The sequence below is a fragment of the Diabrotica undecimpunctata genome, chromosome 10 (assembly GCF_040954645.1).
Source record: "Diabrotica undecimpunctata isolate CICGRU chromosome 10, icDiaUnde3, whole genome shotgun sequence".
Classification (NCBI taxonomy): Eukaryota; Metazoa; Arthropoda; class Insecta; order Coleoptera; family Chrysomelidae; genus Diabrotica; species Diabrotica undecimpunctata.
This window is the reverse complement of record NC_092812.1, coordinates 43,891,409-43,914,749: the sequence shown is the minus strand read 5'-3', so window position 1 is coordinate 43,914,749 and position 23,341 is coordinate 43,891,409. Positions and strand designations below refer to the sequence as shown.

The 23,341-nt window shown below is 32.8% G+C and overlaps 2 protein-coding genes across 6 annotated transcripts in view; one reads left to right on the top strand and one right to left on the bottom strand.

Moving 5' to 3' along the window:
• Window positions 1-23,341, bottom strand: part of LOC140451915 (adenosylhomocysteinase-like 1) — a 51,726-nt gene that overhangs the window by 19,412 nt on the left and 8,973 nt on the right. For 3 of the 5 annotated variants that reach the window (XM_072545873.1, XM_072545875.1, XM_072545874.1), the window contains exons 2-3: window positions 18,820-18,864; window positions 2,536-2,620 (exon numbers count right to left, since the gene is read on the bottom strand). In XM_072545873.1, coding sequence (XP_072401974.1) covers window positions 2,536-2,620; window positions 18,820-18,864 — 130 coding nt within the window. The remainder of the gene's footprint in view (window positions 1-2,535; window positions 2,621-18,819; window positions 18,865-23,341) is intronic. The other 2 variants (XM_072545876.1, XM_072545877.1) reach the window with 1 other exon arrangement.
• Window positions 3,984-23,341, top strand: part of LOC140451916 (solute carrier family 41 member 1-like) — a 65,198-nt gene continuing 45,840 nt past the window's right edge. The window contains exon 1 of the mRNA XM_072545879.1: window positions 3,984-4,153. The gene's annotated coding sequence lies outside the window, so the exon portion shown is untranslated. The remainder of the gene's footprint in view (window positions 4,154-23,341) is intronic.

The window sequence follows — 23,341 nt, the reverse complement described above, 5'->3', positions numbered from 1 at the left end:
CGTGAGGTCGCACGTTGTCCTGCATAAAAACGGCGTTTTCTCCAAGCCCTGCCATGTTGGGCATAACATGTTCTTCCGGAATCTCCGTAATGTACCTTCGTGTAGTTAGGGACCCATTTTCGATGTAGGGTAATTCTGTGTGGAAGTCGGAAGATATACCTCCTCAAGCCATGACCGAGCCTCAACCAAATGGCATTCTTGGAGCAATGCAAGCTTGTGAAAATCGTTCACCGGTTCTCCTCCAAACTCTTACACGTCCATCGGATCCATTTAGGCAGAAACGGGATTCATCTGAGAATAACACTTTGCTACAATCGTTAATTCCCCAATGCGCGTATTGTCGAGCAAATGCTAGTCGTGCAACTAGAGGCACCCGGCGAAGTGGCGGTCCTCTAGCCATTACCCGAGAAGATAGTCAAGAAGAACGAAGTCTTCTTCTGACTGTTGCAACACTAAAATTGCGATTTCGTACTTCCTCTAGACGATTTTGATGCATAACCGCCGTTGAGGTCCGGTTTCGTAAAGCCTGAAACACAAGGAAACGGTCATCTAGTGCCTTGGTCGTTCTTCTTCGTCCAGAGCCAGGTCGCCTGGTTAGCAAACTTGCCTCCTGAAAGCATTGAAGCACTCGTTGAACCGTAGAAAGGCTTACGCCAACAGTTCTTGCGACGTGCCGTTGAGTGTGACTGTCTTCCACAAGTGCAACAATTTGTGCCGTTTCAACAACAGTCAAAGGCATTTTTGTCAAAAAATAAACACTAATAATGGCACTAATAAACACTAATGGTGGCAATAATAAACGTTTGTCCGTTGCATTTGAACAGAAAGTCGAAGTACAAACGAGACATTTAAAACAAGCGGAGTTACAGGTAGCGTTCATTTTGGGAAGTGTGCACTTTACCGCGAAATCGGCACTATTGGAATTCTTTCTTACAAAGGAAACCGCAACAATTCTCAGAAACATGCATTAGTTTGTATTTGTGTTCTTATTATTTACGATAAAGCTCGTTAAAAATGAAATATCGGTGATTTTCAAGGTGACCCGGATTTTATGATCGCGAGTGTATATATATATATATATATATATATATATATATATATATATATATATATATATGCTTTCTCTTGTTCTGTTAAGAATACTATATAAAAGAGAAAACAGAAACAGTTGTATTGTTTACAAAAAAGCGGAAAGGATTGCTACAAGAATGATCCAACCAGATAAAACAAACTTCCTAGGTGCGTATAGGGATTTTAGTATTAAGAATTGAAGTTTAGCTGTGCATCTACGTAGACAACTACGTAGAATAAAGATTGTTTAAATTAAACAATATATCATTCCATAAAAGTCAAAAATATTCATCGTTCATCATGTAAGTAAAATTATATATTATTGTAATTCTTTTGCAAAACTTTAAAAAATAATTTAAAATATTTAGAAGTTTATTACTCGTGAAATTTGTTAAATATAAAATTCAAACCTAAGTATTCTTTTTTTTATAAATGACAAATTTAAAATCATATTTACATTAATTCTCTGCTCATTGTTTCTGTATACAAATAAAATTGATATCCCCTTCAAATGTCTTCCGATCCTCTAATTAAGTATACATTTTTTCTTTGCATCTCTATACATTAAATTTGAATTTAGTCTATCAATTGAGTAATAATAAAACTTATGACATTGCCTCTGAGCTCAAAAGTTGTTTTTATGAGTAATATTAACAATAAAAAAACCTTCTAATTTTAATAGGTTTTACATATTAATCCATAAATTTGTTATTGTATACCTAAAAAACGTTTAGCCTAATTTGAATTAAAATAAGCTTAAGGTCTTTATGACATGCCGCTATGTTTGATTTTTCTTTGTCATTGTATTGTATTAGATAAATCTTGCCATATATTACCTTGCACGTTACGATTGGACCGATAGTAGCAAAAGTATATGTGACTAAAGCCTTTTTGGCATGCTGTCATCGTATTCTACTAGCTCTGATGACACCTTAAAAGTGCCATAAAAAATTAACAGTTTGAAGTTGCAAACACTTTGAGGTTACTCCAGACATTGACCTTAATAACGCCGTGCTGGTTTCAAAAATTCACTAATTAATGCACGTTTTTTTCTTTACAGTTTGGGCTTATATTAAATGTTTGGTGGTGTAAGAATACGTACACCACCAAACATATCGAAAGAGTGTATGTATTAAAATACAAAAAAAAAAAGAAAAAAATATTTTTCTACTCTGATTGACTTTAATATGGCTGCGAAACTATTTGCCTATGGCATTTCTATATTATCTACAATATATATTGGGAATAACCTACAATTTTAATTGAAAACACATTATATTTGTCGGTTCGCGTTTCATCTCGAAAATGTACTTTTAAAACGATTTTGTATTTTGAAAACAATTTTCGATGTGGAAATCAAAACGCCAAATATAATGAACTAAATATAGGAGATACTATTCCACTAATCGATATCTGCTACATTCAAATATGTTAAAGATTTGTTGAACCATGTTTCATATTTACCTGAACTATACGAATCTGTTGAAGATGCCGAAAGTGAACGACTTCTATATCGACTAGATTTTTTCAATGCACTAGTTTTTGTATCCTAGAAATAGAGAAAGAGATAGTAAGCAATGTTATTATAATAGATACAAAGCAATGACATAATGCATGCTAAAAATGTTACTGGGGAAACAGGTAAACAGGGGCTGTCGGTAGGGGAGTCTTATCTTTTCTCTTGTGGAATCTGATCATAGATGGGTTGATAGCTAGACTTACCAACGACAGACATCATATCCTGAGCTGTACTGCAAACTTCAAAGTCATACCTGGTACGCAGACGCGTTTAAAACTACTGGAGGGTCGGCTGTAGGAATATTCAGTAGTGGTGGAACATTTCTATCATACCACGCGAACATACCTCTGCATTCCAGCCAGAGATTTATTCACCCTTGTATTTTAGAATTAATCGGATAAGTATATGCACAGATAATAAAGCAGCTATGGGAACTCTCAGGAGTCCTAAGATAAGCTCTAGGCCCTAGTTCGATAGACGGACTAAACATATATGCCCGTCTCGGTGGACGTTCCACCGCTCTAATAGTGCCAAACCGTTAGTGCAGGCACCGTTCGTATGATAAAATGTATATCCATCCATTAAGAGAACTGAAGTACTGTGGAAAACAAGCAAATATCAACACAGAATCATAACAGACGTCTTTCCTTGATATGCGTCAGTCAAGGAGTAGATGCATAAAATAGGACTCTTTTATTAAGACTTAAGCTGCGGACTATTAGCAGAGAACTTGAAATAGTTAACTTATTTGAATAACTGCGAGGTATTAGATCGCAGGCGGCAAACACTTTTCAGAACTACCAAGTGACTTCAAAAACATATGGTACCCATCAACTAGACCTGTAGAAGCTAGTACAAGGTTCCAGAATTCTGGAATTGGTATCACCAATGAATGGAAGATGTACATTTAACCAATTGTCAAAAGTATCTATAAGCCGTAAGAGAATGATATAAAATCAATGCGTGCTTCCAGATATAACTTATAACAAATGGGTCTGAAACATGAATTCTTACCACAAAAAATGTAAATAAACGAAGAATATCACAGAAGAAAATGTAAAAATCAATATTAGGAATTAATTTAAAGAACCACGTACAAAAAGACAGGCAAAGTAACAAGGGCAGAATGGAGATTCGCAGGCCATGTAAGTTATCAAAATAAACGTTAATACTCTATCATTCAATTATTTATTTAGGTTGGTTAGTCCCTGTACTACAATTTTTAAGCTGGTTCCTTGTCTGTAGTCTCATATTATCTAATTATTATTATGTGTTATGTGTATAATATCGAAATTAATTAGCATGGAAGTTTTTGCAGCGTGAATCATTAGATTCGAAGGTCTTTTTGCTGTGTCTTCATTCCAGTTGCTTGGTTTTTATTGGGCATAGATAGCTGAGAGAGGAGAGACAAGCAACGCAAATTCCACGAAGAGTGTAGTGTGCTTAAATATTGATACACAGTTAGTTTATATGCCTGTGTAGAACATACCATTGTATTGGTGCATTTGCAAGTACTTACATAAATAAATTATAGTGTAATATCTTCAGTTTAAATAATAATTGGTAAGTCACATTTTTTATTTAAATATTTCTGATAAAATATGAAAATGATTTTAAGAGGCTTGTTGGGCAGTTTTTTGGTTCACATAGTGCTATAGTTTTTTTCAAAGCTCTTCTAGTTATCCTATTTATGCTTGTTCTATATTTTTTGTTCAGGGGCTTATATTATTTTCTTTCGGGCGTGTATATATATATATATATATATATATATATATATATATATATATATATATAAATACGTTGGAATTATCGGGTAAAGTGGTCTCTAATAAAAATCTTTCAGATTCTCAATATTTCGCTATTTATTTGATAGCTTCCTCAGGAGTAAACTGAAACAATTTGAACATTACAAAAAATGGCGTACAAACACATTTAAAAACACTCACAGAAATTAAAAGATTTCGCAAATAAAAACTGACATTGAAGTATTTGAAATATTGAATGTCAAGATTAAATTGTCTTAATTTCTTAATTAATTTCTGTGAGTGTTTTTAAATGTATTTGTACGCCATTTTTTGTAATGTTCAAATTGTTTCAGTTTACTCCTGAGGAAGTTATCAAATACATAGCGAAATATTGAGTATCTTAGAAAAAAAGAAAAATTTTTATTAGAGACCACTTTACCCGATAATTCCAACAAATTATTTTTTGGTCGAAATAATCACTTCTAATATATATATATATATATATATATATATATATATATATATATATATATATATATATACATACAGAGTTTCACAAAATGATTGTGGTCGTAAATTATACCACGATTTTTACGGATATAGATAAGTCGATTTGACCTAACTTACCTATATGCAAAAATGCACGCAAAAAAAGTGACGGGGATATTGCTCCAAAACAGTTTAAAAGTTTTTTATGAAAATGTACGTTATGTTAGCATACCATGGCCAATAAAACCGAAGTACGGAAAAAATGTTTCTCCATTTTTCTAAATTGTATGAGGTCTACAAACCTTCCCTCTTCCCCAACTTTTTTGTAGTATAATATTGGATTAAAAACGGGACGTCAATCGAATGAAATACCTATTTTACAAGATTTTGTTTGTTAGTATTTGTTTGTAAAATCATTAATTTAGAAGATACAGCCACTTTTTTAAATGCAATATTAAATTTTTACAAATATGAAAGTTCTAAGCCACTAAAGCACTAAAAAGTACTCAAAGTGACCTCCTCCTACCTATATACAGGCTCTACATCGTTTTAACAATAAATATCGAATATTTTGAAAAATCAAATATCTGTCGAAATGCATTGTTAGCTTCTAAAATTCGATTTATTGTTGAATTAAAATTTAAATTTAAATTGTTATTCTGCCATTTCAGAAAAACTGTAATTGTTCATTTTCAATGTAATTAATTAAAACAAAACTTTCGTTCACAATAACTGTCAAATCACTGCTAAGATGTGAAAACAGCATAAATTTGTTTACTTAAGTAATAAACTTGATGTCTGGATAATTTTATTATTTTAGCTTGACAGTTGTTGTAAAATGAGTATTTCATTCTATTGACGTTTCGTGAAATTTTTTTTCGTACTTCGGTTTTATTGACCATGGCATGCTAACACATAATATAAATTGTCATTAAAAAATTTTAAACCGTTTTGGAGCAATATTAAAAACTTCGGTTTTATTTTGTAGCTTAACACCTCGTAATTTTTTGGGTGCACTTTTGCATATAAGTAAGTTTCACCAAATGGACTTATTTTCATCCTTAAAAATGTGTAATCTATAAATTATTTCTTTATACTATTTACACCGTTTTCCAGTCTTTCCTGTTTTTCGCCATTTCTTTCGCTTCGTGCCATGTCTTGTTTCAATATCTTCCCAACTGCATTATCTCAAGTTTCTTTAGGTCTTCCTCTTCGTCTCTTTTTTGTCGAACTCTCTATTTATGGTGTTTAATACTGTTCAATTCTTAATGTGTTTTGTCCATGATATTCTGAGTATTTTGCGATAAAGCCACATTTCAAAGGTGTCATGGTATTTAATTTTAATGTCCAGGCTGCCACTCCATACAGAAGGACTGACCAAACGTAGCATTTAATAACTCTAATTCGGATATCTAAGCTTAGTTGTCAGTTATAGATAATTTGCTTCCATTTATTGTACATGTTCCTAGCCTGTTCTATTCATGTTTTTATTTCTAGATCTGTATCCCACTTATCATTTAATACTACTCCTAAGTATCTGAATTTGTGAACTTGTTCTAATTGAGTGTTATTTAGGTCAAAGCGACAATTTTCATCGGTTTTGCTAATCACCATTACTTTAGTTTTTTGAAAATTTATTATCAGTCGCCTTGCGTCACTTGCATTATTAACTCTGTCTAGTTATTTTGTAAGTCTTCCATTTTTCTGCTACCAGAACGGTCCTGTCTGCATACCTGAGACTGTTAATATATTTACTGTTTATTTTTATAAGAATTTCGGAACCGTCTAGTGCTTGTTTAAATATGCATTCAGAGTACAAGTTAAATACCAATGGAGACATGATACAGCCTTATAGGACACCTATTTGTTTACGGACGCTTTTAATGGTATGGTTGGAATATTTAAAGGTTGCTTCTTGGTTCTAATAAAAGTTTTGAATTATGCGGAGATCTTTTCGACTAACTTAATTTTCTGTTGTTCATACAACAATTTTTCATGCTGGACTCTATCAAAAGCCTTCTGGTAGTCGATGAAATAGAGATATACTTTTTTCTAGTAATCGATATCACACGATCACACCTGTCATTGCGTGTGCCTAATCCGTATCCCTCAGTGATATCAGCTACTTTTTCTTTGCCGATTTTTGCATTAAAGTCGGCTAGTATAATGTTGATGTGGTGTTTCTTGAGGCTTTTTGTGATGTCCATTATTCCTGCATAAAGTTCTTCTACCTCATTCTCTTCTTTGTCTGTTGTGGGTGCACGTACTTGTATTAGATTCAGTATAGTGTTTTTACATTTAAGTTGTAGTAACACTATCCTTTCGGCGTAAGGGGTAAAGTTTTCTAGGATTTATCAACGTTAGAAGTAGATAACATGATCATTAATTTCTAGTCTTCCTGCACCGAACCATCTTACTTCGTTTAATCCTAATATTTCAAAGGTATTCCTACTAATTTCTTGAATTATCATTGTTGTCGTGTCTTATTGTCAGCTGCTCTGAAAAGGTACCTTAAGCTGCAATTATGCTAAACTCGCAGGTTTCTTAGCGAGAAAATCCTTCTTCGGCTTCTTTTACGCTAATATTTCCTTACATGATAAGTCTTATTACTTTATATGGCCTAAATATTCTAATATTTTCAATTCAATAGTATTTTATCTCAGAGCCATCAAGGATCTTAGAAACATGGAAATCCTATATAGAAAAATTATTTGCATCGGAGAGGACTGATAATCAGCTATATGGAGGAGAAACAAGACCTTCTATCCTTAAATCAGAGATAGAAGATGCCATTGCAGCATTAAAAAACAACAAGGCAGCAGGTCCGGACTATGTACAATAAGCCTAACCAATCACATCACTAAAGCGTTCACCAAGATCATTCATATATGATAAATTTGAGTCAAAGATTGATAGATCGTCGTTTGCCTTTCGGAAAGAACTTGGAGAATGTAGAAATGTTAACAAAGATGTGTATTTGTGCTTTGTGTATTTTAGAAAAGCATTTCACAATGCTAATCATAAACTACTAATAAATATTCTACGAAAAACAGGTATCGATGACAAGAATATTCGGATTGTGGCAAATCTAAACTGAGGTCAAACAGCAAGAGCTAAAATAGGCAATGACCTTACTGAAAGTGTGGAGATCAAAAGTGTCCGACAGGGACACACTACTCACAAAAAATGTATAAAAATACACAGCGAGTATAAAAATTAACTGTGAGTTAAGGAACAACATATGCCGATGATTAGAGAATATCTTATCATTTTTACAAATCTTTCTCTCGCAATTTCAATTCGTGCCCTTCTGCTATAATCATTATTCTCATGAATCCAGGTTCCTAGATATTTTTAGTTGTTAACCCTTTCTATGTAGTTTGTTTCGATGGTTAGACTCCCTAGTATATGTCGCTTTGTAATGATCATGAACTTGGCTTTCTTCACGTTCATTTTCAGTCCGTGTTGGATACTGCATTGATTTTCTCTATGTACAAATTGTTGTAGTTATTCTAGACTTCCATTGCTATACCGTATTCTTCCTTAATGATTGCTTATAGATAGCTCGGTGTAAAGGTTAAATAACAATGGAGACTTTTCACATTATTTGCTCTTAGCAGTTCAACAAGTTTCTGATGTCGAACTCTATTAAATGCCTTCTGAAAAGCAGACATCGATATCCATATTCATATTTAAACATCTTTGTGTGAGCACATTAAAAGCGAAAAGTGCTTTTCTCGAACCCAGTCTTTTTCTGAATCCGAACTGGGTATCATCTGTCTCTTCTTCCAGTTTTTTGTATAGTCTTCATGTTAAGTGTGCATGATATTTTGTACGTCAATAACAATGCTTAGAAAAGAACCAAATGCAAATATTTTTGACATATGCCTCAGTATTTCTTTTTCTTCTAGTTCCATGACCGTTATCGATCGTTGGATATGATGTTGGCTACCATATTCGCTATCGTGACTTTATTGACAGTAGCTCTAAATAACGATGTAGTCGATTTTCCGTACCATTGTCTTAAATTTTTCAGCCATGATGTTCTTCTACCAGGATCACGTTTATCTTGGATCTATCCCTGAATGATCAGATATAAAAGTTCATATTTTTCAAGGTTTATCATAATATGACCAAAGTATTCCAGCTTGCGTCTCTTTATTATATTGACCAGTTGTATTGTTTGGTTCAGGCGTCTAAGGTTCTCCTTATTTCTAACTCTGTCGACCCAACTTATTCGTAGTAGTAGCCTATATAATCACATCTCAAAGGTTTCCAAACGTTTAAGCATCGCATTACTTGGGGTACACACTTCTACTCCATACAATAGCACTGGAAAAATATAGCAATATGTTATTCTAACGCAAAGGTCAATACTAAGATCGTGGCTGCAAAGCACGTTCCTCATTTTTACAAAAGTGGCTCGGGCTTGCTCTATGCAGCTTTTAATTTCTACGGTTGGTACCCAGCTGACATTGATATTACTGCCGAGATACACGAGTTTCTCTACTCTCTCCAGTACGCCATCTCTGACTTTTATACCGCCATCCTGTTCATAGTTTTGTTAGGGGCTTCATTAGGGCTTTCTTAAATATTTCTTCTCAACAAGTTAAAGAGTAAAGGCGATAGTATACAGCCTTGTCTCACTCCTCTTTTTATATTTATTTTATCCGACAATTCTTGTTCAGCTTTTATTCTTGCGACTTTATGCCAGTACAGATTTCTAATTATTCGTAAATCATTATCGTCTAATCTAGCTGTTTTCAATACTCATAGCATTTTATGTCGAACCTTGTCAAAATCTTTTTCAAAATAGATTGCACACATGTATACGTTTTGATTTATATCCCTCCATCTCTGGATAAGAACTTGAATAATGAACAAAGCTTCTCTCGTAGCCAAGCCACCCCTAAATCCGAATTGAGTAGTGCTAATTTTCTTTTCTAATATCCTGTATATTCTGCTATGTATTTTTATCTTTATTTCTAATTTCTCTTCTTTGATCCATGAGACTCAGTATTTCTTCTGTCATCAACCCTTGTTATTACTGCACTTAAATTAGTTTCTTGAACGGTCTTTAATATATTATCTTTTCTCGTCCAATTTTCCTCAGTACTTTCAGCTTTGCTTGATGTCAACTTTATTTTTCGTTCTAATACACTGGTTATCTCCTGTTTTACGGTATCATTTGACATCTTTTATTTATCAATAGTAACTCTTTGCGTATTAGTCCTTGAAACTCTTTTCAATATCAGTATTATTTTTTCTACCAGAATAGTGTAATCTGTTCGTACATCTGCACGTGGATATGTTTTGACTGCTAATACTGAATTTCTGTATCTTTTATTTATACATAAGTCTATTTGGCTACGAACCACACGTCCAGGTGTATGTGCTTGTGATCTCCATGTGTAAAGACGACGCTTTGGAAGTTTGCAAATTGTGTTTTTTATAACTAATTGCTTTTCTACACAAAAAGATATTTTCCTACTATATCTTTCTGTTCTCCTTTGCCAATTTTCGCATTAAAATCTCCCATGACAATATTGAGCTCGTGTTTCTTTGGAGATGCTAATACTTTTTCTAAATCATGATAGAATTACATTTATTAATTTTGTTTGTACTAGTAACTTGTCTGAGATTAGGAAGACTTTTTTTTACACAATCACAAAACAAAACAACAAAACACAACAATCACAAAACTCCAATTCTAAGTCCAATAAAAAAAATTGAGACCGGTGCAACTAGTTTTATAGAAACTGGTAGAAGAATACAATCAGTTGGAAGCCAACGATTTAATTCGTATTTTGCTTATATACTTTCAAGTCGTGAATTATATTTACCAGTTATTCACGGGTCCAACGAATCAAATATTTATATTATTTTTTGAACTATTGCCAAGCCATTTAAAACTGCACAGTAATGTCAGGATTTTATAAAGTGTTCTAATACATGTTTATTTCTTTTGTAAACATATTTTATATTCGTAATTATATACCATTTCAATAATTATGCACTCTGGTTACAAAAAATTTGTTTTCAAAGAAGGAAATGTTTTATTTTTGTTAATATGTGATTAAAGAACTAGATTTATTTATATAAGGAATTTCATTGGATGACCTTGTTTGCTCAGCATTGGTGATACTCAGCTTTTCGTATTTTTGAATTACATTTAATGCATTAATTTGAAGCAGTTTTTTCGAAAGAAAAACATTTTATTTTTTTAGTCTAGTCTCTTTTTTCAATCTCTCTACACAAAACACTTCTTCAATATTTTAAGTTACCATTTGACTTCAGTACAGGTCTACTAGTAATATATCCGTTTAGATAAGGAAACTAACGATTTTCCCGAATTTATAAATTTGGTTATAACAATATGTAATAAACAAAATATGCAAAAGATTAAATGCTTTACTTTACTTATAAACAATGTAAAATCGCTATTTGATTTTAAATACTAACGGTGAAGACCGGTACATTATATGGATAGGTTACACAATTTTGCTAAAAAAGAATAGAAAACCTATTAACATGAAGTTAAATTATTACTAATTATTATTAAATTATTACTAAAATCAGTTTACACTGTGTAAATCACAGTACTGTAATTTTAAGCTTATAAACATTTCAAACAACTAAGACATAGGTATAGGAAGTTAATTTTCTTTTATTCGAAATATTTGCATTTTTACACGAATTTAAAAAAAATACAAAGTCTACGACCCTTACAACCCGAGTTAGCCTTTGTTATTTCTCGATTTGACTGATTATACAAGGCAAATAAAAAACTGGAGATGGTGTTTAAAGAATCAGGGCTAGATATACTGACAATAACTAAAACTAAGAAAAAAGGACGGGTAACAATATAAATTAATCATGTATTTATATATAGTGGAATAAAAGAAAACAAGATAGCACCGGCACGGGTGGGATGCATAGTGCACACCAGATTAACAGAATAACTAATTAGCAAGCCTGGTCAGAGAAATGAGATGAAAGACAAAAGGAAGACAGAAAGACGGTTTGAAAAAATTTGAATTTAGTTTCTCCAAGTAGGAAATCTTAGGATTTCTAATGTTGACAAAAAAAAAAGAATTTAAAAACAATAATAATTATATATGGCCCAAACGATGCCTGCTCGGCTTATAATAAGGATTCTAGGAAGAATTAGCATTAGTCACGGAACATGCAAAAGGAAATATATATTTAGTAGGTGACCTCAATAGCAGAGTAGGGGCAAATAACCAGGAATATAAAGAGGTATTAGAAAAATATGGAAAAACAGCACGAAACAATAATGGCAAAAAATGCTAGACTTCTGTATAGTGCATAATATAGTTATAACTTATACATTTTTTTAACACAAAAATATCCACAAGTATACAAGAGAAGTTAAAAGTAGAGAAGAGAAATCGATAATTCATTATATGATCATAGAAAAAAAATAACAGAAGAAACATAATAGATACAAAAGTTAGAAGGGGCCCAGAAATAGGAAGTGACCACTATTTAGAAGTAATGAAAATAAAACAAAATAAGTCAGATAATAACAACATTAACAAATTGCGAGAAAAGAAACAAGAATATGAAACTATTAGGTCATATAAATTGAGAAAATACTGAAAAGTACCAGATGACCGTTAATCAAAAGCTAGAAAATACTAAAGAAAAGATAGAGGGTCGAAACATATAACAATTATGGAACTACTTTAAAGAGGTTATAATAAATACCGCGACAGAAGTATGTGGAACAAGTAAGAAGAGCAATAAAAGAAAGCAAACTGCATAGTGGAATGAAGAAAAAAAATAATAATTAAAAGAAAGAAAATTACTTGGAAAATATACTTACAAAATAAAACACAAGAAAGCTATGAAGAATATAAAAAATACAGAAGAGTTAGTAAAAGAATTTGTTACAAAAGCAAAAAAGGAGAAATGTACAGAATTTGGAGAAAAGATGGAAACAAACACTAAAGATAGTCAGAAACTGTATGGAGTTTTAAAATCAATCAAAAGAACAAAACTGGAGAACTTGTCACAGAAGAAAATTAAATAATTAACAGATAGAGAGAATATGTCCAAGAGATGCTATAAACTCACTGCTATCAAGAAGAAAACCTGTTGAACCAAAGAATAGAAGAATATAATGTAGATCACAAGTGAAATGATGTAAAAAAAAATGGGACAAAATACAACAGAGTTATTACTAAACATATTTAATTCCATATGGAGATAAGAACAGATACCAATTAACTGGCAGAAGGCTCAGATCGTACCGATTTATAAATAAAGGGCTTGCAACGGATTGCAACAACTACAGAGGAATAACACTCTTAAGTACTGCCATGAAAATATACGAAAAAATATTGAACAAAAGAATAACCGGAAAAATTGACAGCACACTGAGAAATCACAAACTGGATTCAGAAAAGGCAGAAGCATACAAGATCATCTATTTACTATCAAAAAATGAAAGAAAAATAGCAGCAACAGGAAAAAAAGATGTATATGGCGAAATATATACCTTAAAAAGACTTTTGACACGGTACCAAAGCAAAAATTATGGGAAATATTAGAACATAGAGGTATTAGTAACAAATTGATAAGGGTAATTAACAGCAATATGAATTATGCCATCAGTCAAAAAAGAACATCAAAACCATTTACTACAAACGAGGGTCTGACACGAGGACGAGGATTTATAAGTCCAATGGATGAGATCTATAAGGAATGTAACGTAAAAGTGAAAAAAATGCATGTGGGTTCCAGAAATATAAGAAGAGTAGACATTTCAGAAGGAGCATTCGCCAACGACGTCGTCATATTGGCCGAAAATGAGAAACAACTTGAAGTACTAAAAAAATATGGAATGACAATTAATAAAAATAAAACAAAAGTTATGGTGATAGAAGAAAATGAAGAAGAAAAGATAAATATAAAAATCGAAATAAACATAGAACAAGCACGAACCTTCTAATAGAGTAGAATCAGAAGACAACGGAAGATAGAAAAGAGATATTAATAATAGAATTTAAAAAACGATGACCCTATACTATGCGATGAACAATAAATTCATAAATAAGACCTGAAATTACAAGAAAACCAAAGATTAATGTGTTCAAGTCAATATATAGGCCTGTATTAACCTTTGGATGCGAGTCGTGAGCTCTAACAGAACAACAAAAGAGTAAAATACAGACAGTAGAAATGAAATATCTGAGACGAGTTCGAGGAGTTACCAAAAGAGATACGACTATGGAACACTCAAATAAAAGAATATTTGCAAATTGAGTCATCATTAGAATACATAGAAAGAATATCAAACCGGTAAAATAAATTTGGCAGGCAAAAGGCAAAGAAGATAGACCACGACAAACATGGGACAAAACCCTAGGAAACATTATCGAAAAAAGAGGAACAATATGGACATAAGCAAGGACGCTGACGAGAAATAAGCAAGAATGGGTCAAATTTATACATAATGTAAATATACAGTAAAATATACTTAAGTTTAAAAATAAGATTAAGCTTGATATTAATATTGAATTATATTTGTATTATAACCTATTGTCGCCGTACACCACTGTGTCATATAAGGGTTTTTGAATATATAATTATTAAGAAAAAAATTACCAAAAATATCTTTACAAACTCTCATTTTAAAGGATTTTCTATGCTTTTTCAATAAAATTATGTCACTTTTTCATATAATTTACCGGTCTCCACTTTTAGTATTTAAAACCAAATAGTAATCTCACACTGTTTATATATTGTTTATAAGTAAAAAATTACGTTGAATATTTTGCATATTTTGTTTATTACATATTGTTATCACCAAATTTATCAAACGCAGTTGTTAGATACCTGTATCAAAGAGAGTCACGAAAAAGGCTTCTATTTGCTAATTTCTCTGATGTAGTTGCTATATCACTAAGCGATATTTTGCCATTGGATCTACGCGTTTGAATATTTTATTATAACACAATTTGGGTATTTCATCCCTTATATTCCACAAGCCTATGTACATATCCCAAAATTTTATTGTGTACCTTTTGTAAAACATACAAGACAATTACATATATAACACGCTTTTACAAGTTAAAAATAATGTCACTGACTAATAAGAATGTTGTATTTTTAAATAGGTGGTACTAGAAATATTTAGCTAATTACCGTATCTCTGTTATGTTCATTATTATTAATTATTATTGTCGCGGAATTTTCACAAGCGGTACCATCACCAATATATTTATCTACGAAACAACTTTAAAAATAATAGGCACTGGTTTTAATCTCATTTAATTGGCAACGGAATTATAAATAAAATTGTACTGTTCGATATCGTCGTTTTTGTTTTATGGCGTTTTCGATATTGTTTTAGATTAGCTGTGACAAATCCGTGTTATGTACATATTGCACTAAATATTCAAACAAAATATTTCGTGTATACACTTGAAAAATCTGAAGATGACGACACCTTACTAACTTATCTTCGTACCGTCCATTTCCTAATGTTTTGAAGCCGTGACATTTTGCGTCTTCGTACTGCCCTCGCGGATTTCTTTGTCAACCGTACTGTTAACTTCAAAAAACATATGTCTACGCCATCTTCTTCTTTTTCTTCCTTCCTGTATGTAGGCTTTAAAGCCTGTTCCTTCTTCAACATTAGCCTCCTAAATTGTTTAAAATGATCGCACCATCTTTTTCTTGGTCTGCCAATACTTCTTCGTCCATTTGGTGACTTATCTAGTGCTATTCCTACTATCCTATCCTCTGTCATTCTACTAATGTGTTCGTTCCACTGCTGTTTCCGTTTTGTCACCCATCCATTTATATCTTCTATATCGCATGCTCCTATTTACGTTTTCGCTTATCTGCTTAACCAACTGACTTTTCCCTGATATTCGTCGTAGTATTTTCATCTCTGTTGTTTCTAGTAGTCGTCTTGTTTTAGATGTGTCAGGTCTTGTCTCCGCCTTGTATGTTAATATAGGTCTAATTACTGCTTTATAGATTCTTGTTTTTGTGTCTTGTCTTAGGTGTCTGTTCTTCCAGATTGTGCCATTAAGAGATCCCGCCGCTTTACTTGCTTTTAAGCTTTGTTGTACTTCTTCTTCAACATCTACGTAACTAGTTATATATATTAGGTCCGGTAAGCGAGCTGGCCATTCTATCGAACCTCGTCGTCCAATCTAGCTACCACGATATTCCTCATCTAGGTAACGTCTTACTGCATCATATTAGTGTAGAGGAGCACCATATTGTTGAAAGATTATTTCCAAGTTGCTGAATTCATCTGGATTATTTTCCAGAATTTCAAGAATTAACGGCTCAATTCCATTTTGTAATATCTCCAGATACACTTCACCGGTTAAGTTAGCATTGAGAAAACATGCACAACTATGTAGTTTTCCCAAATACCTGCCCAAACATTTACTTTTTCTGGAACGTGAGTATGTTTTTCACGAAAGACGTGAGGATTTGTGTCACTCCAATACCTCACATTGTGTGTTACATTTACATTGATGAAAAAATACTTTTGTCACTAAAACAAATTGCTTTTATGTAATCTGATGGTTGGTTAATTTGATTTGACATATTTTCACAGAATTCTAATCTTCGGTCGGGATCATCATCTGAAAGTTGGTGTACAATTTTTAATTTGTATGATTGAAATTTGTTTTTAGCCAACACTCGGTGTACTGTCCTTCGACTGATTCCACAGATAGACACAACTTGGGCTGTAGAAAAAGTAGGGTTCACTACCATTTCTTTAATTATGTCAATTTTTTGTCATCACAACTGTTGGTCGACCAAATCGTTTGGCATCTTGAACACTACCTGTTTCTTCAAACTCCCAAAGAAGCTCCATCAAATAAGTCCTCGAAATAGCGCAATCGAGGTACCTCTCCTTAAAAAGACGTTCCGCTGCATGGAAATTGTTTTTAAATCCACCAATTATTAAGACAGTAGCTATTTTGTCGGTTACAGTACGTACCTGTCTATGTAGGTAACTGCCTATAGATATACTGCCTATGTAAACATTAAAACGCCTCGTTAAACAATAATTAAACTAAATATTCAAGGTACTTACACTTTTGCAAAAACTTAGCAAAATAAAAGGTCTTAGGGCTTAACATAAGATCCAATTTAAAATTATAGGCCACAGTGACTCTGCAACGTCATCTATCACTATTACGTCACCTGTTATGACTAGTTGAGAAGCCTACGTCCGTTTATTTCCTCCCTCTAGATTTCACTATTATAAGACTAATAAGTTTTCACTATTATAAGACTATTCACTTCACTATTATAAGACTATTCACTTCACTATTATAAGACTAAATTCACTATTATAAGACTTATAAGTATCACCGTTCCAAAGATACCAGGGGGAGGGCTAGCTACGACTTTTGACTGGCACTGTATAACAGTCTTCTCTATGTCTTTAAACATTTGTTATATATACATTTCCCATAGTGTTATTTTGTTATCTGGGTCTATTATTTGTTTTCTGTCATTACCCTGTACCTTGTGTTGTTTGTAGCAGTTACATTTTCCTGATAAATCTATAATTCTTCCGTGCAAATTAAAATGGCCGTGTAGCTAATTTAGCTATTCTAGTTTTTCACATTTCACTTTCGTCCATCCTTTGGCCTCTTTGATTTTTATTTTTATCAATTTGTTAATTTGTCGATGTTGAGTTATATTATTTTTACTTGGTTTTCACTAGTTCACTCTATAATTTAGTTTGTCATCCGGCCTTTTATCCTAATGTATGGTTTCTGTCATTAAAGGTTTTTACTATTTGTTGTTATTATTGCCTCTTTTATTTTTTGCTCATTTCAATTCTACGTTTTTGAATAACTGCAATTTTGTTGATTTCTGGTTTCTCATACCATTCTTCTATAATTACATCAGTACTCTCTTTAGTCATTCCATTTCCTAAAAGGCGTTTCTAAGCTCCAAAATTGTCCGTACATTCGGTGTACCCGTTCGTAATCTTTCTGAATTCAGTTTCCTCGCGGGGATTCTTTGCACCCTCTGATGATTTAAAACTTACAAGGGACTGAAGCTTGGGGCTATCATTAGCCCTCGGAAATACTTCTAAACATTTTAAAATAAATTACTAGCCTTTACCACTGGCCAAATATTGGCACTGACAACCAAACTGTACTAAAGACTATATGTGACTGCATAACAGCTTGGAACTATAAACAGTTCTTTAAGCAACTGTCGAACCACAACAAAGTAGCTTTGTTATGAGTGTCAGGGCATAAAGGAATTACTTGTGTCAAGATTGCCAGAACTTATGAAAGGAGCTCGTACTGTTTTTACCAGACCAGCACCAATCTGTAGTATACCAAGAAGTCGCATAGTGGAAGATGTCCGAAAAGGAACTCAGTGCAGGTTACTGGGAGAAGATGCTAGGTCAAAAGTAAACAGAAAGTATATTACAAAGTTTTTGCTTAGTACACAAAAATACTCTTATAGCTTCGAAAAACTTATTAAAAACTTAAAAACTCTTATAGCTCAAAGTAATCACAGGTTTTCTCACTGGACACTACTCATTCAAATATCATCTTTATGAATGAGCAAACCGGACAGAGTGATACGCAGATTCTGCGAAAATACAGAGGAAGCGGCCGAACATATTGGGTGCTTGAGCAACGCAATTGTTTGCCAACGCAATAAATACCTGAAATAGTATTTTTAAGAACCTGATCAGGTAACAAACTTCGAACTGTTCGAAACAGAAGATAATAGACAACCTCGAGTTAATGTGTCATTCGACATCCATCCCTTATTTGGCATCGAAACATTTACTTTTACAGTCCAACAAAAATGCACTAAAACAGCGATAATATATGGACAAGAATTTTTTCTTTATTCAATGTATGGTAAATAAACTGTGTAGTAACGTAAATTAAGCTTTTAAGAAAACTAAGAAAAGCATAGATATAGAGATTATCGATAATCGTATGTTTTTCTTACCATTTTTGATCTTTGGCAGACGAACGCATTACTCCCATCTAAACCCTGGAAATAAATATATAAATTTATTATTTTGAAGTCACTTAGGCCTGAATTTGACATTTACACTTTGTAATCCATTACATTTGAATATCCATTCGCTATAAAAAAACTAATATATTTTTTAAACCATTTGATAATCCGGAACGATTTTTTATTGTCATTGGCATTGGAACAATTAAAAATTTATATACATGATTAAGTGTCGTATATACAAACATAAAAAAGAAATCACTAAAATCTACAGTTAAGGTTGTACTAATATAACTTCTTTGAGTGTGGACAAAATACGTTACAGCACTATATTATCTAAAAAGGGTGTTTCACATTAATATTTGGAAATATTTTAACTGTAGAATACTGGGCTTAAAAATTTTAAGCTTTAACTCAAACCACTTGTATAAAATGTGGCTCTTTAATGAGTTACAGAATGTTTTATTTAAAAATTTAAAAACTATTCGTACCCAGTACTTTAAAACTACTTGACATACCCTTGCCATACTTGGCAGGAAGTGTAGGTACTGTACACCCTAAATTATGTTAAATAAACGTTTCTGACTACTACCAGAGGCGTACGAAGGGAAAGTGAATAGTTGACCCTTTCCAAATTCTACGCCACTGGCGGAATTGCTATTTTAGCGCAATTTTTCGATTCTCCAATAATTTCTATGTAAATAACAATGTTTATTCGTAACAATAAAGTCATTATTTTTAAAGATATTTGAAGTTAAAAATGAAGCGTTTACAGTTATTTTGATTATGTATGGTATTAATTATCGGTGTTTTTGGGCCATAAGATTGCATTTACTGCGCTAATGAAATTTTAATCTCTATTAACAAAAAAACATATTAAAATTACTTGAAATTTACTTAATTAAAATTACTTAATTAAAAACGGAACGGAAAAGTTATTCCGCATGCTACATAGAATGTTCGAAAGAGGACTAAATGGAGAAGAAATACCTGCGGAATGGACACAAGCATACATCACATCCATACATAAGAAAGGAAACAGGAAAAAATGTGAAAACTATAGAGGAATTAGTATAATATCGTCGGTAGGTAGACTTTACGGGAAAATTATTAAAGAAAAACTAGAAACTGAAATAATACGAAAAATTGGAGAAGACCAAACAGGGTTCACAGTAGGAAAATCATGCCTAGATCATACGTACACATTAGAACAACTGATAGAGAAGAAAATGGCAAAAGGTAGACCGGTCCATCTGGCCTTTGTTGATCTAAAGAAAGCATATGACTCAATACCTAGAGTCAAATTATGGGAAGCAATGAATGATCTCGGAATCCGACAAACACTAATAAAAGCAGTTAAAGCACTATACAAAGAAAACAAAGTAGCTATTAAATGTGGAAATAAAGCCTACAATCCATTTAAGACGACAAAAGGACTTCTACAAGGCTGTGCTACGTCCCCTACTCTGTTTAAAATATTCTTGGAAAAGACACTCAAACCATGGAGGAGAAAGTGCGAAGGAATGGGCATACCAGTAAGAGACGAATACCTATACACCTTAAGTTTTGCCGACGATCAAGTAGTCATCGCACAAGATGAAGAAGATCTCAGCTTTATGCTCAGAAAACTAGAAGAAGAATATAAAAACAATACCTAACAACAGAAAACAAGGATATGAGAAACCTAGAGATAGACGAGGGAAGACAAATAAATGGAACAGATAAATTCAAGTATTTAGGAACCATAATATCGAACCAGGGAACAACAGAAGAAGATATAAACAACAGACTGAGACAAACAAGACACTGTATAAGACAACTAAACTCAGTGTTGTGGGATAAGAACATTACGATAAAGACAAAAAAGAGAATATATAATACCCTGACAAGAAGTATCCTGACATATGGGTCCGAAAACTGGACAATAAACAAGAGAAATAGAGGTAGAATAAGAGCAGTAGAAATGGAGTTCCTGAGGAGAAGCTGTAGACTTACAAAAAGAGACAGAATTGAAAACGCAGAGATTAAGCGGAGAATGGGAGTGCAATCAGACATAATCGACTATATAGAGGAGAAGAGACTATCCTGGTACGGCCACGTCAGAAGAGCGGACAGAGGACGCTGGATAAACAAAATCACATAATGGAGCCCTATTGGAAGAAGAAAGAGAGGAAGACCCCGAAGGTCATTCAGAGATGAAATCGACGAGGCTATGGAGAAAAGAACCCTGCGAGATGGAGACTGGAATGACAGGGAAAATTGGAGAAAACGGTTGAGTGAAGGAAGACAGTGAAAACTGTGGAAATCCTTAGTAGTAGTAGTAGTAAATTACTTGAAACGAACAGATGCATTCAACATTTAAAAACAAATTGTGGTTCGAAAAAGAACCATTTTAATAAAACGAAAACAGTAAAAAACATATTTTAACTAAACCTTTTATAAGAAATGGTTAATGTGACGCCCATTTACCTCAACAAGCTTATCAATTATTTCTTTGTAAATAAGTTAAAAACACTTTATAACAAATAAACTGTGTCTACATTTATTTACAATATCACAATCAGATTAATACGACTTGAAACATTTCTCCACATCATGTAGAATATGTAGATAAACGCTTATCAGGAGCTTGGAAGCGTAAAGGCGAACTGCAAAAACACGTTTCTGGAAAACTGAGTATAAAGTTTAAAAACATGTTAGAATAGTAAGGGCGAACAAGTTTTATTTTATTAACAAAACTTAAAAGAGGATAAGTTCTGAAGCTATTTATTTGTGGCATGTTTGGTAAAGGTATAGTTTTATAGGATTTAGCCACAATTGGCTGTAATGATAATTACATTTTTTTTTAAGAAGGAAAAAGTTCTTTTTAAAAAATGTAATTATCATTACAACCAACTGTGGCTTAATACCATAAAACTGCAAGATGTATAAGATTTTTATAAAATGAAAAGAAAAGGGGTTTAATATTTTTTATTCTACAAAAATAAACATAGTTTTGTTAACAAAGTAGGATTTGAAAGCTAATATCAGTAAAATAATTTGCAAAATTCACAAATAATTCTTCAATTAAACTCAATTTCATTTTCGTCGTCTACAGTTTCTTCGACTTCAGTTGTACTAATTCCTCCACTAATAGCTTCTTGAAAAACACGCTTGTGAGGCATGGGTACATAATCAAGAAGATCTTTTGAGTCCTTTTTCTCTTCTTCTGTAAGCTTGAGAGCACCATGGTATTTGAGAGGAAGTTCTATACTATCTAAGTTAAAATTTATTACATCGTGAAGTTTCTTTCGACTATTTTGGAGTATGACATTTTTATGAATATCTGTGTTATATGCGATTTGAATTTTAAAGTCCATCTTAAAATCATTTGAAAAATCGAATATTCTACCATCCTTGTAGTTAGCTCCCAACATTTGAGATTTATTTGCTGCTTTTTGAAGAATACTGAAATCCTTAACCATTTCCCTCGGGACATTAACAACTTGGAATTTGTTCTTTTTTTGTTAGTGTGTGTAATGAAATGGATATAGTGTTCTTTAGAAAATACCTCACAGCCCTTGATCTTTAATTTAATTGAACCAAAATCTCGATAACATCCCATCATCGAATGCCCTGACATTAGAAAAACGTGCTTAATAAGATCAAAGCGATTTGCATGAATGTGGCGAAGGTTAGACAAAACAACATTTATGTTATTTTGCCCGGCACAGTTATCAGTAAAAATTATAACTTTTCTCACATGCTTATTAACAAAGTTCTCCAAGTAGTGACTAAGAAAACTGGATATTTCGCACCATCCGCGTTTAGCGATGGTTTCATCCCATACATACATTATGGCTGTTCCTGTTTTAACGTTGTGGATTCCTAAGTTGGAAGTCCACATTTTTCTTTTGTAGTATTGTACGTTGCAGGTAAGTTTAGGCGTGGGTAATGCTTGTTGTAAATCAACACATACAACTTTAGTATTTTCATCCTCCTTGCTTTCGTAGCTTTTCATCATATTCTGAGCAGCATTCTGCTTTGTTAAATGAACCTCCAGTTCAGTATCCAATTCAGTTATTCTGGGAGAATTCGTGTTGCTAGTCTTTAACCCATTAAGTTCAACTTTAATCTTAGAGCAGGTATTACAATCATCAACAGAAGGAGGCTGAACACCTATATTGAATTCGTTGACAAAGATATTTTGATAGTAGTACTCTATCACAGGTTGTTCTTTAGGATGTGTGTTTCTTAGCCATTCCATATAAGCTCCATATACTCCAGTAATTGACGAACCCGGTGGCATATATTTTCGAAAAGGACTTTTGGCTCTGCTATAGTGACTGGAAACGGTAACAAGTGAATCAATGTGATCTCTGACCAACTGCTTTCTATATCCAACCATTTTATTTGCTGGACTTAGCTTTCCTCTGTTATAACCCAGCACAGTTCCTGTGGGGGTCTGCTTGTTTAAAACAACGCGAACTCTTTTTTCGCTTATGCCATGGATGCTAATAAAAGCCTGACG